Below are 19,256 nucleotides of genomic sequence, written 5' to 3'. Positions count from 1 at the left end.
CTTCACCATATCGCCGATTCATACATGAAAGCTAAAGTCATACACTCATTTTTGGTATACAAATTTAAAATAACTAAAGAATGTAAAGAATATTGTGCACTTTATGATAAAATGGATCTGAATACTATTATAATTCAATCAAAACCTCCCACCTTCTCTGTAACAATTGTAATACTGCAAATATTTGCTCATTTCCTGCAAAATGAAAACAGACAACACAGAACTGAACTCCAGGCGCCTTCTATTTAAAACTCAATGTTAGTTCTGGTCTCTGCCACAAAAATTCAATAGAAACTCCAATGGTAATGGCTTTTGCAATGTTTAAAAGATACAGAACAAAACCTTTTGTCACTTTAATAATGTAGCAATAAACCTTTCAGTATTTGCAGCAGGATACTTCTACCTTGAATAAATTTACTCTGCAAAAGCATATGTCTGGAATGAAGGCAGTGCAGAAGGAGACCAAGCTTCTTCTACTTGGCTCAAAATTGTTCATGGTTGAAAGCATTAGCCTTTGGTTTACCTGGATAAACAAAACTTTAAGTAAGCACAGTTTTCACGGATTTCCTGCAAAGTTCCCTTGTTTATACATTTATCCAAAACCCAAAACCAAGATGTGACTAGCTAATACAGCAAAAAATGTGCAGCATTTTATTATTTAAGAAAAGATTATTTACAATGGAAAACACGTTCAGTTATGAGAGTTTATATCAGTGTCATTTTTCCATTCATGTCCTTTTTAAAATAAAAAACTGCATGAGAAACTGCCATTTTGTATCTGCTGTTTGTTGCATCCAAAGTTAGCTGTCTTGGCCATCAACATAATTACTGTAAATGAACTGTGTACAGCCTTGATCCCTTTACAGATATTGTTGCTTTTCTTCTGGGAAAAAGTAAACGATGACAGCAAAAAACAAATTTTTTTTTTTTTTTTAGAATGCCAGCTTCTTCATTAACAGGTACACTCTGGAGTCCACCTCAAAGCCATGCAGGTTGTTAGCATCACCCTGGAGTCGCATCAGAAGACCACCATAAGAGACATAGGCAGATCTGCAAAAGAAGAGAGCCATGGACAACTAAGAATTGCAGACAGTGCATCCTCTAAGACACCTGAGCACAGAGAAAGCTATATCTGTATGATGCTATATACCTAGATTAGTATACTGTGCGTGTGAGCATAAATACAGTATTCATATTTACATCTCATTTTCTGTCAACTGGTAATATGCTGAGCAAGATTGACCCAACTTTCCTATCCCTAGTCTCCATATCCACTCAGAGAACATATTCCAGACCAGGGGTATCATGTATAAATGGTGCGTACACACAAAAATGTTGCGCAAGAACGTTTCCACATTCAAATTGCGATGTATAAAACCTAAACTTGGTGTAAAGCCACGCACATTTCCACGGTGGCTCAGACCCTATCGTACGCAAGTTCTCCGCTTGGTTTTGCAGACTGGCAGCACCCAGCGTCAAAGCAGTACTACTGTTCCTGTGTGGTTTATCTTTCTTTTTTAGATCCACATCCCTGATGTGGCATTATAAATATACTGAAATTAACCGCATATTGTTTATTACTTTAATGCATCTGATTGTAATTAACCTGTTACAATATAATGTTCCACAGAATGGTCAAACTATTCCAAATACCATAACTGCTTTAGTGTTGTTACTCTCACTGCACCTTCTTCTTCTTCTTTCAGCTGCTCCCGTTAGGGGTTGCCACATCGGATCATCTTTCTCCATATTACTCTCACTGCACCACTCGGAGTATTTATATCACTTGTGTCTGAGTGTGAATCACAGATGTGCAGCAGCTGATCAGAAAGAGAATTATCGGTATACAGCAGGTTTGAACTGCTCTCATCTGACAAACGCTTCAGAGTCTTTACTGTACTGACCTCGTGGTTCACAAACAGTTTCATCCCAAGAACTCTAAAAACACTCAATCAGTCCATCAAGTGCTTCTTGTAGAATACTTTGTACTTATAAGTACAATTACCTCACTGTAAGCTTGCAATAGTTATATTGTACAACCTGAGCCACTTTATAAAGAGCGTATTTACATATGATGACAATATCATTTTTTGGATGAAATGCAGCAAAATGTTTATTATATTATACAGATAAAACTTTAACTATACGGTGCCGGAGCGCTAGCGAGGAGCAGGCACTCTGTTCACGGATTGTTCCTGCCTCGCGTGACACTGGAAGGATAGATGGATAGAATAATTAAACATTACGAAGATATTTCAATGTTCCTTGAAAGGTTTGAATAATCAGCGTTCTAAGCTTACAGATGGCTTAACATCTATTACAGAGCGATTGTGTGGTGATTGGGTATTTGGAGAAAGAAAAGTAAGGAAAGGAATTGGGGGTTAGTACGTTTGAAAGAGGCAGTACTTCTGTAATAAAGTATTTCATCGAAGGTTGCACATGGCGCAGGAAGCATCTTGCGTGAGACATGAACAATTACTGCGCCACTGTGTTCCCATGTTTAATAACATGCTTTAACTCCTATCATTATGAAAATGATATCATGTACACTTCTCAGTATTTTAATTATTCAGAGAGCTGTAATATTACGAATGTAATGGATTCTGTGTCCTGTCGGAGGAAGAGAAAGCCTGGAAGCACGTAGTGATTCACACACATAGAAGAGCAAATACAAAACAAAGCATTTAACGTGCTATTTTAGTTACAATGGGGTTTGAGAAACTAGTAAACAATTTTAAGATGAAGTTTATGATGTTCTACTTTAATGACAAAATAAACTACATGATTAAAGTGGAAATTGAGATTAAAGTTGACATTTCGTGCTTTTTTCAAACGGTGTGCCTTTTTTTTTCTCTGTACCCTAATAAGCTTTCATATGACACTCGGACGGTGGGCTACGACTCGCCTTTTCATGGCGACTTTGATATCTGACAACTTCTTTTTTATTTCGGGCACTGTGTAATTTTGTGAACTTGAGCTTTCAAGTTTTTCCGACACGCTATGTCACTTGATCAACTTCCTTTCGTTGTTTATACCACTGTTTAAACCAACAAATAGTAAGTTTTTCCTTGCCTCCACTTGGTATTCGCTGAAATTCTTCTATTTTCCCTCTTGCTTTTGCCATTGTCTTTTCACAGAAGGCTGAGCTTAAAGGCTATTTATATTGATTTGCATATTCAAAGAAGCATAATTCTGGGAGGAGTTGGGGAGGGACACTAGGCGCCTGCACGTGCATTAATTTTCACGCTGACCGGGATTTATGTTGCGGAAGAACATGGAAGTTGGCGTTCGCACAGATTTATGTATCTGGATTTTTTTGTGCGTAAGCACATTTCCACTTTGTGCTTACGTCATGTTATAGTGCGAATTCTATGCACGGCGTTATGCATGAGGCTCCAGGTGAGCAGTATAATTCTACACTTCCCTTTAGAAGGCACTCAATGTGTGCTACATGCATGGAATAACACATGTAATTTGTACAGTTGGAGTAGAAACTATAAATACCAGAGATTACTATTGTCAAAAATGTTGTATTACAATATACAGTCTGGATATGCAAAGTATATTTGAACACATTTATAATGGAAAGAAAATTTTTTTTCAAAATGAATAAATATTGTAGAAATGAGAGTACTGGTTACTGCAGTTCTCCTACTTAGTTCATAATGATTGAATGACAGATAGACAAAGGAATAAATAAAACCAACACATACTTTTATGCACAATTATAAGCATACCCATTAATATTGCATATTTATTTCTACAAGAAAAAGCAACAATACTCCACAATCCACACAAGTTAAATATGACACATTACTGCACATTTTAATACACAGTTACTAATTTATATGCTGCATTAAACAGACTCAAAAATAAGATGGCTTGCATAAAAGACTGGAAAGACTTCCAGGTGATTCATAGATTTATACATTTTTTAGATTTACATTCCTTGTTAATATGAGAAGTCAAGTACAAGTTCTTAACTCAACAGAGAACCACTGGAAATGAGGTTCAAGGGATGAGTTTATATGTGAGAAATCTGCTGGAACCAAGGGGTGCTATAAAGTCAGTGTGGACCAAAATCCCTAAAAACCCAGTAACCTTGCTGAATGCTATGTGGGGGACTAGGCTCATAAATTTGTTGTGTATATAATAAGGGTTTGTTGATTTTTTTAAGTAAAAAGCAGAATTGAGATGATAATCAGGCACCAAGAACTGAATATATTTTACATAGTATAAACTAGCGGTTTTACCCAGCTTGCGTGGGACATTTTCTAAGACAATGGGCTTTGGTTATAGTGCTCCCAGTTAATTGGAAGTATCAGAAGTACTATGTAACTAATTGAATACTTTTTATGTATAGTATATTTGTTATTTTTATCAGGGGCTAATATTAGTTCCCTGGTGCTGGTTACTCTGGAATTTGCTTGATACAATTGGCCATGAATAAAACATTCCTGATGCAAATCAATTTTTGCTTTTCCTACTGACTGATCTTGGCTTTTCTTGATGGTCAAAGCAAACCACAATTTTACAAGAAACTGTATTCTTTTGAATTCAAACAGGTAATTAGTAGTAATAATGGAAATTTTGGGTATAAATATAATTTCACCTTGTAGCACGTATTGTAAAAATGAGAGCTTCAATCAGATTTGAATGTAATATTTTGATCTGTAATCTTGTACTGGATTGGAGGGTTTAAACCAAAAGCAGCACATACTGAATTGTGGTTTCCTTTAACTTATTACATACAATATTAATGTTTATAGGCTGCACATTTATGTGTTGCATGCAATGAATAGCACATTTTAATAGGACTGCATGACTGACAAAACGAATACTTGGCAATTCTTGCCTTTGATTTTACAATTGTGATTATTAACTTTAATTAGATATAATGAAAAATGCACTTTGTATTGCAAACTGCATATTCTGCATTCTCTTTACATACAGTATACAGTATAACCATAACTGAGCAGGAAACCACTCAAAAAATTTACATGAAATCATTAAGTGCTGGATTATTTAAAAAATTAAAAATGTAGTGTTTAATAATGTGTCCTATTATTTGTTACAATAAAGATACAGAACACCTATAAAAGTTGTGTCACTGTTTTTAATACAGTAAATTATTGATCTTATATATAATTCGCCAGCCTACTCACTCACTCACTCCCTCCCTCCCTCCCGTCCGAAGCCGAATGCGCAGTCGCCTTCTGCACAGCTGCCTGAAAAAACCTTACGAGACCGACATCGCGGCAGGCGGCGGATTTACGGCCGCGAAAATTCAAAGAGAAAGGCGACTTCGACCGACATCCAACCCCAATATTGTGGCAGGCGGCGGATTTACGGCCGCAAAAATTCAAAGAGAAAGGCGACTTCGATTAAAGCTCTAGAGGCCTGAAAGGCGATTTCGACTACAGCTCGAGGCCTAATTATGCATTCATTCAATACACCTATATTAGGTTTGTGGTGCTTATACTTATTACTATTCCACTCGTGCCCGTTTCATCTTACGTTGTCGAAACAGGCTCTTTGTCTAGTATACAAATATTTATATAATACAATTTACACACAACACAAATATTTCTACCCCTTTTTTCCCAAAATCTATGTTCTATCTGAAAAACTAGCCATCACCACCATTATTACGAAAACCCATGATGTATGTGTGTATAAATATTAAAGTACATGATAAAATCTTAAATGACATTAAAGTAAGATTAAGAAGCTAATGTAAACCCACTATATACTTCTGGTGTACTGTTACATAAAAGCATTAAATGTAAAAATATTAATATATATTGTTTATATGCTGTTATCAGACTCAGTTCTTGAGCAGCGACATCCCTGTTCTTGAGACACATCCTTAAAACCCTTGCCCGCAATACAACCAGCTACAACGTTGTACATCCATGACACCACTAATTTCTTAAAAAAAAACTGTCTGCTATTGGCGCCTTACCTGAGGGAACCTTACTGGCCACAATGTATGTTGAGGCACTTTACATAAACATCCCCCATGATGATGGCATAATGGCATGTGAAATATACCTTAAACAACATGATTTACCCACAGAGTCAAATGATAAAATTCACTCTGACACACAATTAATTCTCCTGTGAACAAGACTTCTACTTGCAACAAATGGGGACTGGAATAGGTTGTCGGTTTGCACCTCACTATACAAACCTATTTAAGGCAAGATTGGAGGAAGATTTTATGTCAACGTGCATCTTAAAACCAATGTTGTACCTCTGTTACAAAGACATCTTCATAATCTGGACTGCAAGTAAGAAGGACCTCCTCCATTTTCATAATGAATATAATTATTTCAATCCCAACATAAAGCTGAAGCTTAATTTCTCAAAAACAGAAGTCAGCTTCCTTGACACCACTATTCAACTGAAAGATAACACCATTGTAACCTCTGTTTTTCACAAACAGATGGATTTACCTGAGAAGTGATAGCTCCCACCCTAAGCATATTATTTTCAGCCAAGCAATACGTTACAGCCATATTTGCTCAGACCTGACAGACCGGGATAAACAACTGCAGGAGCTTAGACAAGATTTCATCAGACAAGGTTATGCCCCCAAAGCAGACACTCAAATAAGTAGATCTACTGCTGTACCCAGAGACAACCTTCTGGAATATAAAAACAAAGAACCACACTCCTCTTGTTGTCACCAATAACCCACATGTTGAAGCACTTCGAAAAATTATTAAAAAACTTCAGCCAATGCTAAAGAATTATAAAACGTCCCTCCTGGAATACAGACAACCACCAAACCTGTAGCAACTAATTGTCCGAAGCTCCCTAAGTGAACATCTCCCTGCTTACAGAAAAGATGTAAAACATGTCCTTACATTTATGATACAGATTGTGTAGTTATACCACAGTGCTGACTAGAACATCGCAAAAAGGTATCATTTTCCTGCAGATCATCTAATCTGGTCTACCTAATTCTCTGTATGAAATGTTCCAACACTGCACTCTATGTGGGAGAAACTGAACAAACACTCCAACAAAGAATGAATTTACACAGGTTCAACATTAAACATGGCAACACAGATGTTCCTGTTGTAGCCCACTTCAACAGCCCTGGACACTGTGAGAGGGACTTTAAAGTCACAGTGCTTATGGGCAACTTAAGAACACAGCAAGAGAATGGGAAGTTAAATTTGTGCTAAAATTTAACACATCACAACATGGTTTAAATAGAGACAAGAGATTTATGGCCAGATATGAGGATTGTTTAAATCTCTTGAACTGTTCCAGAACTTGACTACAGATCCACATTGTTTTGAAGAACTCATCAGAAACTTCAAAAGACTTTGGACAGTTATCAAAAGATCTTGACTATACATTGTTATCCTGTCTTGCTAAATGAATCTTAGCCAGGAGAGGTCTATTCATTTTTACATCTAAGATGTCTCACTTAAAGGTTTTCCAATGCTGTATTTGTCCTAGTGTCTATATAAGCACAGGTAACAACAGTTTTTGTATTACATCTTGCCTGAAGAAGGGACCTGAGTTGCCTTGAAAGCTTGCATATTTAGGACCCTATGGAATCAGTTTTATTTTTTCACAAATTCCGTTTTATTTTTATTTTTTTTGATTTTCGGTTTTCATGGTTTTATTTTTCCTTGATTCAGATTTTTGGGTTTTTAACTACAAGTAGCAACAGCTACAACAAAAAAAAAAAAAAACCAATAATGAAATGGCACTTTACATTCTTTTTAATGAAACAGTACACTAGCACAAGTGAACCTTATTTTGCAGTTCCATTTATCAGGTAGGAGCCCAGGGGCCTCATGCATAAGGCCGTGCATAGAATTCATACTAAAACATGGTGTATGGACAAAAGTCGAAATGTGTGTATGCACAAAAAAATTCAGATGTACAAAACTGTGTGTTAAGCCAACTTTCACGCACTTCCGCTACATAAATCCAGGTCAGTTTAAAATGTAACGTTCGTGCATGCGCCTGCTGCCCCACCCCGTCTTCTCTCAGAATTACATCACTTTGAACATGCAAATCAATATAAATATTCCTTTAAGTATACCTTTCTGTGAAAAGACCATGGCAAAAGCACGGGAAAAAAAGAATTTCAGCAAATGCTAAGTGGAGGTAATTAAAAACATACTATTTGTTGGTTTAAGCAGTTGTATATATAAAAAAAAATTAATCTTGAAATCAATGTGCAATTTACTAGAGTTTCTCAGAACCCATTGTAACTAAAGTAGCAGGTTAAATGCTGCATATTCTATTTGTTCTACGTGTTCTGTGTGCGTGTGTGAATCACTAGGTGCTTCTTAAATGAGCTTTCTCTTACGCCAACAGGACAAAGAATACATTAAATTCATGATATTACAGCTCTCTGAACAATTTAAATACTAAGATGTATACTTGATAAATACCAAGATGTACAGTGGTGTGAAAAACTATTTGCCCCCTTCCTGATTTCTTATTCTTTTGCATGTTTGTCACACAAAATGTTTCTGATCATCAAACACATTTAACCATTAGTCAAATATAACACAAGTAAACACAAAATGCAGTTTGTAAATGGTGGTTTTTATTATTTAGGGAGAAAAAAAATCCAAACCTACATGGCCCTGTGTGAAAAAGTAATTGCCCCCTGAACCTAATAACTGGTTGGGCCACCCTTAGCAGCAATAACTGCAATCAAGCGTTTGCGATAACTTGCAATGAGTCTTTTACAGCGCTCTGGAGGAATTTTGGCCCACTCATCTTTGCAAAATTGTTGTAATTCAGCTTTATTTGAGGGTTTTCTAGCATGAACCGCCTTTTTAAGGTCATGCCATAGCATCTCAATTGGATTCAGGTCAGGACTTTGACTAGGCCACTCCAAAGTCTTCATTTTGTTTTTCTTCAGCCATTCAGAGGTGGATTTGCTGGTGTGTTTTGGGTCATTGTCCTGTTGCAGCACCCAAGATCGCTTCAGCTTGAGTTGACGAACAGATGGCCGGACATTCTCCTTCAGGATTTTTTGGTAGACAGTAGAATTCATGGTTCCATCTATCACAGCAAGCCTTCCAGGTCCTGAAGCAGCAAAACAACCCCAGACCATCACACTACCACCACCATATTTTACTGTTGGTATGATGTTCTTTTTCTGAAATGCTGTGTTCCTTTTACGCCAGATGTAACGGGACATTTGCCTTCCAAAAAGTTCAACTTTTGTCTCATCAGTCCACAAGGTATTTTCCCAAAAGTCTTGGCAATCATTGAGATGTTTCTTAGCAAAATTGAGACGAGCCCTAATGTTCTTTTTGCTTAACAGTGGTTTGCGTCTTGGAAATCTGCCATGCAGGCCGTTTTTGCCCAGTCTCTTTCTTATGGTGGAGTCGTGAACACTGACCTTAATTGAGGCAAGTGAGGCCTGCAGTTCTTTAGACGTTGTCCTGGGGTCTTTTGTGACCTCTCGGATGAGTCGTCTCTGCGCTCTTGGGGTAATTTTGGTCGGCCGGCCACTCCTGGGAAGGTTCACCACTGTTCCATGTTTTTGCCATTTGTGGATAATGGCTCTCACTGTGGTTCGCTGGAGTCCCAAAGCTTTAGAAATGGCTTTATAACCTTTACCAGACTGATAGATCTCAATTACTTCTGTTCTCATTTGTTCCTGAATTTCTTTGGATCTTGGCATGATGTCTAGCTTTTGAGGTGCTTTTGCTCTACTTCTCTGTGTCAGGCAGCTCCTATTTAAGCCATTTCTTGATTGAAACAGGTGTGGCAGTAATCAGGCCTGGGGGTGGCTACGGAAATTGAACTCAGGTGTGATACACCACAGTTAGGTTATTTTTTAACAAGGGGGCAATTACTTTTTCACACAAGGCCATGTAGGTTTGGATTTTTTTTCTCCCTAAATAATAAAAACCATCATTTAAAAACTGCATTTTGTGTTTACTTCTGTTATATTTGACTAATGGTTAAATGTGTTTGATGATCAGAAACATTTTGTGTGACAAACATGCAAAAGAATAAGAAATCAGGAAGGGGGCAAATAGTTTTTCACACCACTGTATACTTGATATAAGATACAGTGGGTTAAAATACCCTGAATGCTGCACTGAGAGTAACAATGCTAAAGCAGCTATGGTATTTGGAACAGTTTGAACATTTCTGCATAATTCTATTGTTTCTGGTTGAAAATTATCACATGCCTTAAACTAAAAAATAATATGCGGTTAATTTCAGTGTATTTGGTAAAGCTGTGTCAGGGATGTGAATCAGATAAATAAAGGGAAACCACACAGGAACAGTAGCACTACAAAACTGAGCTAAAAATTGCGTACGCAATTGTTTGACCTGGTTTGATAATGTGCGTGGCTTTACGCCAAGTTCAATTTTTATACATCGTGATGCAAACATGGAAACAGGTGTACGCAACATTTTTGTGTGTACGCACCGTTTAAACATGAGGCCCCAGATCCTCCATAATGCTGTATGTTGAGACAGCAGTAGGACAGCGAGGGCCCCCAGAATTACAAGAGCTGTTACTAGCTTGATGCATCCTTTTAAGATGAAGGTGAAATTTTACTTTTAGGGTCTAGATTATTTGTTACAGCCTGAGCTGATGTGTCCTTGGCCAGAAATAACTTTTTGTAGAGGTGAATATGTTCAGAGAGGTACCCTACTGATTCGAAGCAGCTACTCCACCTGGTGTTTCTTGCCTTGGGGGTTCCTGGCAGGCTACTTGAAGAAGGCAGAATTTACCCACATCATTGGTGATGCAGCCTCACTAATGTATTTATAGAACCCCGGCTGCAAGAATCTTCATCTCGGGTCCCTTACCTCTCATTAGAAGATTGAACGAGTATTACTGATTAAACATCTGTCTGAAAGGCTTCTGCGAGGGACAAAATATCGGGTTCGTAGACAACTGGGACCTTTTCTGGGAGAGGCCGTGTTTCTTCAAGCGGGATGGTCTGCATTCAAATGGATTCTGTGCCTGGGTCCTCTCCGAAAACATCTCTAAGGTAATTAGTCTCTCTTGACTATTTACTATTACTCCTAACCCTTTCCCTAATGCTTTGATAGGACATGATAATTCGGTAGCAAAATCTTCCTCAAAAGTGCACTGCATTAATACTATAATAATTAACCTCAATGCATTTAAAAAATCAAGACAGTGCGGCATAAATACAAATAATTACAATTACACCTCTAGATGAACAATGTGTTAAAACTATAAAAACAGACTATAGATTAAATAGAAAATATGCACAGAGTGGCTCTAATAAAAATAATTTCTATCTTGAATACCCATAACGCTCCTACAATTCAGTTCTGCTCTTCCGAGACATTAAATATGGCTTTATTAAATGTTAGAGCATTAACCAACAAGATGTTTTCTATCAACGATCTTATTAATGATAGGAAAATCGATTTTATTGCATTAAGTGAAACGTGGCTTAGCTCTGATGGTGCGGCTGTTTTAATCAAATCTGCGCCTCAGAATTACAGCTTTGTTAATGTAGACTGCCAAGGTAAAAAGGCAGTGGTTTAACAAATATTTACTCGAGTCGGTTAAAGTGTAAAGATGTCGGCTTTGGCAAATTCAAGTCCTTCCAGTATCTTGACGTTGTTATTCATGGAGTTTCTCAGTGTCTAGTACTGTCCGTGTATAGACCTCCTAAATACAAAGTCTTTCTCTGAGGAATTCTCAAACTTGGTGTCCATTGTAATTATGAACTAAAACATGTTCCTAATAGTTGGTGACTTTAACTTTTATATTGACAAGGTGTGACCAGAAAGTAAAAGAACTCATGAACCTCCTGGACTCTTGATTTGAGCCAGCACATTAGTCAGCCTACACATAAAGCAGGTCATATGTTAGATTTGGTGATTACTAAAGGACTAAAAGTTGATGTGAAGCAGGTCATTGATATTGGTCTATCAGACCATTTTCTCTTACTATTTAATATAGAAAAAATGATAGAAAAAATTCATGAGAAGCATGTAATTAAACACTTCTGTTTCATCAGCAGTTTCAACATTTACAAACATTCTAAGCAACCAGTCCGTTTGTAGTGCTTACTACAATAGCGAGGATAATGTAAATAGCAAGGTGGAAAATTTTAACACTAAAGTGAGAGCTGCTGCTGACACAGTCACACCTGAAAAGACAGTTAAAAAATCTTCTAGCACTATTATATAATGGAAGACTCAGAGTGTCTGATCTAAAAAGAACATGCCAGAGAGCTGAGTGTAAATGGAGAAAAACTAAACTGATTATCCACTATGAGATACTGAAGGTTAAAATAACAGAATACAACAACATAGTCAGTCTTGAGAGGTGGTGTTATTTCTGTAGAATTATAAATAAGAATTCTAGTAATTTCAGAGTCTTATTCTCTACAATTGATCGTCTGATAAACCCAGGTCACTCAATGGAATGCCTCCAAAAAACTTCCAGTGAAACTTGTGAGGATATTAGAAATAACATAGTACATCTCCCCAACACTAATCTTCTTAAAACCCAGTACTCCATTATAAACAAATTAAATTCTTTCACCAGGATAGATTTACCTGATTTATATAAAATAATTTCTCAACTGAGACCATCCACCTGCATCCTTGACCCAATACCAAAAAGTTTTTCTCAAAGAAGTATCTGGCGTACTAATTGATAGTATTCTTGATATAGTAAACTCGTCATTAGATGCGGGGGTCTTCCCAGACTGTCTTAAGACTGCTGTAGTTAAACCCCTGCTAAAGAAAAATAATCTCGACTCCTCTGCTTTTGAAAATTTTAGAATTATTTCTAACCTGCCTTTCTTAAGTAAAATCCTAGAGAAGGCAGCCATTATGCAGCTAAATAACCACCTCAATAAACATGCTATTCTTGATAAGTTTCAGTCGGGTTTCAGAACAAATCACAGTATAGAAACTGCACTTGTTAAAGTAGTAAATGACTTCCGGGTAAATACAGACAGAGGCCGTTTATCTTTTCTCATCCTCCTAGATCCGAGTGCCGCATTTGATACCATTGATCACAATATTCTTAGAAATCGCCTTAGTCAATGGGTGGGCCTCTCTGGCAGTGTCTTAAATTGGTTTGAGTCCTACCTGGCAGGCAGAATATTCTGTTAGTTGTGGTAATTATACTTCAGAAAGACACATGATATTCTATATGGTGTTCCACAAGGATCTCTCCTGGGTCTGCTGCTCTTTTCGATTTACATACTTCTGTTAGGTCAGATTATCTCGGGGCATAAGGTGAGCTACCACAGCTATGCTAATGATACACAGTAGTATTTATCAATAGACCCTGACGACCCCAACACTCTTAATTCACTGACACAATGTCTTATTTGTGTTTCTGAATGGATGAGAATTTTCTCAAACTAAATAAGGAGAAAACAGAAATTTTAGTGATTGGCAAAAATGGATATACAGGTAGTCCCCAGGTTACGGACACCCGACCTACGACTTATGAATGAGGACACAGCTGCGACGCATGCGCCTCAGTAACTGCCGCTCCGTCATCTTCGGCCTGGGGATGCAGCAAGCGGTGGCTGGAGGGGGGCGATTTCGCTACTTGTGCAGTGTACTGTCCCTCGGGCAGCTCCCAGCAGCAAGCGGTGACCCGTGGTCCATAGTCACCGGTGCCATAGTATATCGCTCGTATGCAGGATGATGGTTTGCTGCCCGCCCATCAGTGGCGTAGCTGGGGGGGCAAGGAGGGGACCATCTGTCCCTGGGCGCAGCATCCAGGAGGCGCCGAATTGATGTTCCCCATTGCATTTTGGCAAACAGGAGGGGGCGCAAAATCTTCAGTTGTCCCGGGGCGCTGAAAACCCTAGCGTTTCACTGCCCACCCAGCACACACGGCTGGCAATGCTGCAAGCAGTGACCCGGTTGTGGCTGAACAGGGCAGCGGGGGTAGCATTGTAGTGTGCCTTGGATGGCTGCCTGTTGAATTGGGGTTGGGCGATTCATTACTCGCCTTTGGCCGCACCATGTTCGTTCTACAGCATACTGTAGTGGAGGTGACTGTGAGGTGGGCTGGTGATGAACCACCCCTTGCCGCCCCCATTCATTCTCAACAGCAAGCCTGCTTGTACTGTTACGCACATAGCAGGAAGTTGTTTCGTCAGTACATCAGACGTGTTGATGATTGGTGCCTTCCTGCTGTGATAACGTGTACAGTGCTGTGCAGAAGAGCTCATCTTAAGCTTTTGTCTTCACCCTTCAAGAATGTCTCTGAAACACAAATCTGATGCAAGTGCTGGTGATACAGTAAAGAAGAGAAAAACCATCACCACTGAAAATAAAGTGGAAATAATAAAAAGGTCAGAGAGAGGTGAAACTCCATCATTCATTGGCAGAGCACTTGATTACAGTCGGTCAAAAATAGCATTTATTAAAATAATGTACCTGTTCCGACTTACATACAAATTCAACTTAAGTACAAACCTACAGTCCCTATCTCGTACGTAACCCAGGGACTGCCTGTAATGAGATTATTAGAAATAAACTTGATGCATTAGGATTAAAAGTCAAGACGGAGGTAAAGAATTTGGGGGTAACTATTGACTCTGACCTAAATTTTACATCACATATTAATCAGATTACTAGGACAGCATTTTTTCCACTTAAGAAATATAGCAAAAGTTAGACCTCTTATAACATTGCAAGATGCTGAGAAATTAGTTCACGCTTTTGTTTTCAGTTGGCTAGATTACTGTAACACACTCCTCTCAGGACTACCCAAAAAAGACATCAATCGATGACAACTAGTGCAGAATGCAGCTGCTAGAATCTTAACTAGGAAAAGAAAATCAGAGCACATCTATGCAGTTTTGATGTCACTACACTGGTTACCTGTGTCATTTAGAAACAACTTTAAAATACTGCTTATAGCTGACCTCCAGCAATCACTCATGATGCTCAAAATTACAAAGGGAAACAAACTACCCCAACTGGCTCTTTGACTGCAGTGCTGCAAATTTCAAGGGAAACCTCCTTCCAAAAAAAAAAAAAAAAAAAAAAAAATCCTGGAAAAAATAAAACGTCACTTTTGATCATGCCAGTTAAATCGTACAAAACCGATTTAGCATCCATCTAAAATAGCAGCACTTGAATTTCTAATGGGGAAGTAACAGAAATTATGTTTACACTGGAAACTACTGCTCAGTGCTCCTTGCTCTTTATGTTAATAAATCAGTGTAACACATAAGGTACTGGCACTTGCGTATATTCACTACAAGCACTGCTTTGTGCATACATTTGCACCTACAGATCTTAAAGGGTAATTAAACACAACTGACCGAAAACATAATAATAAATATTGTATTTAATACTAGAATTACCAAAGTCGACGAAAAAACTTGTAAATCTGATCCACCTTAAATCCCTTTGAACCTCTCCGACAGTGTCTTTTGTCTTGTAAATGTGCCGATCAAGACAAGAAATGTACTATACAGGTCATAAATTGAATAATTCCAAATACCATATATACCTATACAGTCGACCCTTGATATACGACCGGCTTGACATGCAAACAACTTGATTTACGACCAAAATTTTTATTTTGATTTACGACCAACATCTTGCGTTACGACCGGAATGCGGTCACGTGTATCCGCTTGCGCGACTGTAAACAAACAGAAACATTCCTATTAATGCGGCACTCATTCAATAAAATGTCAGGTTTGTAAACTCTCTTGGGACCTCCCCCAACTAGAAGACATGCCAAAGTCCAAACTCCATATGGAAGACTGTTTATCTGTTGCTGGGGCAAAAGCCGGCTTAAAGCTGTGCTGAGTCTCTCAGCCAAAGCAAACAGAAAAGATATCGATGGGTGATATGCATGTGATATCCCTGCCCGGCAATGGACAAGCAAGCTTCCACAGTCGCGGCAATCGCGCTTCAGGACGCACTTCAGCATGTCGTTCCCATTGAGTGGGGAAGTCTCAGAAGAGTTCAGAAACAGTTCCTTGTATCATCGCAAGGAAATGCTGAGAAAAATTCTCGTCAGAATAACTTGTAGGCAGGAGGAGATTAAAATTAACGCAAAAGAAGCTATTGAAATGATTGCAAATGCCTGAGCGCAAGTTAAAGAAAGCCTTTAAAAAGCCTTCAGTTTCATTATCATCCTCCTCCCTTCCTGCAGCCCAAAGATGTCAAATTAAATGGTGAGTACAGTATGAAATTGTTGCTTCTGGTAGGCTAGGCACTTTTTATTACTTTTTGGTTAGTACATTACAAAAATTATTGGTGTTTTGGTAAATTATGCACATTATACAACCCTTTTTTTATTATGAAAAGGTTAAGTAAGTGTTGCAGTGGGAGGTTCGGAACGCATTATGGGTATTTCCATTATTTCTTATGGGAAAAATAGTCTTGACTTACAACCAACTTGAGTTACAACCAGCCCTCGCGAACGAATTGAGTTCGTAAGTCAAGGGTCCACTGTATCTGTTTTTTTTTTTTTTTGTCAGTGCGGCTTTGACATCATGGACCAAAAGGTGCACACTAATTTAGCGTGAGCAGGAACACTCAATAAAACTGAATATCTATCCATACATCCATCCATTTTCCAACCCGCTGAATCCGAACACAGGGTCACGGGGGTCTGCTGGAGCCAATCCCAGCCAACACAGGGCGCAAGGCAGGGAACCAATCCCGGGCAGGGCGCCAACCCACCGCAGGACACACACAAACACACCCACACAACAAGCACACACTAGGGCCAATTTAGAATAGCCAATCCACCTAACCTGCATGTCTTTGGACTGTGGGAGGAAACCGGAGTGCCCGGAGGAAACCCACACAGACACGGGGAGAACATGCGAACTCCACGCAGGGAGGACCTGGGAAGCAAACCCGGGTCTCCTTACTGTGAGGCAGCAGCGCTACCACTGCGCCACCGTGCCGCCTAAAACTGAATTAAAAAAAAAAAAAAAAAAAAAATCAAAGTGACAGTGAGATATGAATAAGGCAGATTCACCAGCGCTTGTGTGTCAGCTTTTATCCATCCAGAGCAGAGAATGTCCAGTTCCATTGTCTCAGAACACCACTCACATCTACAGTTATTCCCAGTTTCAAATAAAAACTAACAGCGTCAGATCCCCGGGGGGGGGGGGGTCTTGGTGGTATGTATCATGATTGTGACTGAGAGAATAAAAGTGGAAAAAAAAAATGCTAACTTTTACAAGTACTATAAACATACACCGGCTGTTACAGACGTAAACCAAATGTACGTGTTTATTGTATAATATAAACAATAAGAGCAGCTACTACTCAAAACAGTAAATATACGAGGCAGTCAGGATCGAACCGGAGGACTCTTGATTACAAGTCAGCAAACCACGGAAACTGTTGTATCATCCTTGAACCTTTTGTGAAAGTGTTTATTTGATCTTTGGACTTCAGGCTTCACACATTATATAGTTTATGTCTACATTTTGTCATTTATTACTGAAATATGAAAAACGTTTCTGTTTTAACAATGTGTTTACACAGATTATTGTAGAAATGGAACACACATGAAATGCATGTATTCCAAATAACGATTATTTCCACTCTAAACCTCCAGCACTTCACTCCCAGATAATCAAGGCTGGAACTGGGAGAACTTTGTGCATGTTCTACGGCGGTAGGGGGATGGAATGGTAGGTTGCTTGTCTTGATTGACACATTTACAAGACAAAAGACACTGACGGAGAGGTGCAAAGGGATTTAAGGTGGGCCAGATTTACGAGTTTTTTCGTAGGCTTTGGTAATTCTAGTATTAAGTGAACAATGCAACAAATGAAAATTGGAAACATCTAATAATGACATTATATACACAAAATTCACATTATTCCTACTGATTAATGTTTCAATTCAAAAGAATACACCTTCCTATAAAATGAATTTTTACAAATTTGTTAAACAAAAGCTAAATCACTAGGAAAAGTAGGAAAAAACAGGAATTGATCTAATGCAGGAATGTTTTACTCATGGACAATAGTGTATCACATGCTGAACAGTGACCTAATAATATTTTTACTTATTATTTGACTAATGCCTTTATCCAAGGTGATGATGTACTATGCACCATTTGAAATACAATTGGTTACATTTCTTTTAATTTTCCAAATGAAGCACAGACAGGCGAAGTGTCTTGCTCACAGTCACACAGTGTCAGTAACAGCATTTTTAACCCACAAACTGAGTTTCTAGGTCCAAAGTCTTAACCACTACAACATACTGCCTGTCAATAATATTAGCCCTTGATTTAAAAATATTGTCTACAGAAAAACCAGAGTTGCACAGTACTTCTGACATATATATATTCAACAACAGGACTATAAGTCAGGTCCATTGTCTTTCAAATTTCCTGAGCGAAGGCAGGTAAGACAGCAAATTTGATTATAAATGAAAGCATGTTTGTATCTAAAAAGTATCTTAACAGCAAGTCTAGATTCACACCCATGTGTATGAGACACATGTTGCCATATGTATATTTTCTGTGTTTTTTGTGTATTGAACTACATGCATATGTTTAAGTGTCTTCTTGCATTATTCAGCAAATGTCTGCCTCTCAATTTGTATTTAAATAATATTCTGTCAATTTGATTTTGAGCTTTTTAAACAGAAAAAACTTTGCTTTCACTCAGTAATTAAATATTTGAGGTTAGGTTATGAAGATCAATATGTGGAAGTGCGCAGATATAAGACAGATTATCTGAATTTGGTTTTTCTTTCACACTGTAACTTGAAACACAGGTTTCACTATTATATGAAATTTTTTTTTTGTCTTTCTTTCCTCATGTCCCTTAATGCATAGTATATAGGAAAAATAATTAGAACTGTGCCCATTAAAATTTTACAAGATTAAGAATAACATTGGCATTTCCTCAGATAAACATCTTGCTTTCAGACAATTTAAGGAATAGAGTCACTACTTAAATGATTGCAAGTTTACAGTCTAATAAACCCCCATAGTTATATATACTGTAAATGACTAATTGTTACTCTGAGTGGCTTCTTGGATTTTTAAATATAACAAGAAAACACTCAAAGACCCAAATGAGACAAAAAATTTCCTCTTTCTTTTAAAAACAGCTTGATGAGTTGTTCATGCCTGTCTGACTATACTGTTTGATATTTCAAGTGAATCAAGCAATTAGTCCTGCTCTATACCATTGAAAAATTACTTGTAGTGTATTATAACTTAAGGTTTAACTGCAAGGGACAAACATTAATTTTGTTTTTCTTTATTCCCTTTCCAT

At 38.0% G+C, this 19,256-nt stretch overlaps 1 protein-coding gene across 1 annotated transcript in view; it reads right to left on the bottom strand.

The window, feature by feature from the left end:
* Positions 1 to 303: 303 nt before the first annotated feature.
* The window catches only part of polr2h (RNA polymerase II, I and III subunit H), a 42,922-nt gene continuing 23,969 nt past the window's right edge, over positions 304 to 19,256 (bottom strand). The window contains exon 6 of the mRNA XM_028794932.2: positions 304 to 1,050. Within this exon, the coding sequence (XP_028650765.1) occupies positions 933 to 1,050 (118 nt within the window). The 3' untranslated portion in view covers positions 304 to 932. The remainder of the gene's footprint in view (positions 1,051 to 19,256) is intronic.

Source organism: Erpetoichthys calabaricus, chromosome 2 (genome assembly GCF_900747795.2).
Source record: "Erpetoichthys calabaricus chromosome 2, fErpCal1.3, whole genome shotgun sequence".
In the NCBI taxonomy this organism is placed as follows: domain Eukaryota; kingdom Metazoa; phylum Chordata; class Cladistia; order Polypteriformes; family Polypteridae; genus Erpetoichthys; species Erpetoichthys calabaricus.
This window is presented reverse-complemented; position numbering and strand designations above follow the sequence as displayed.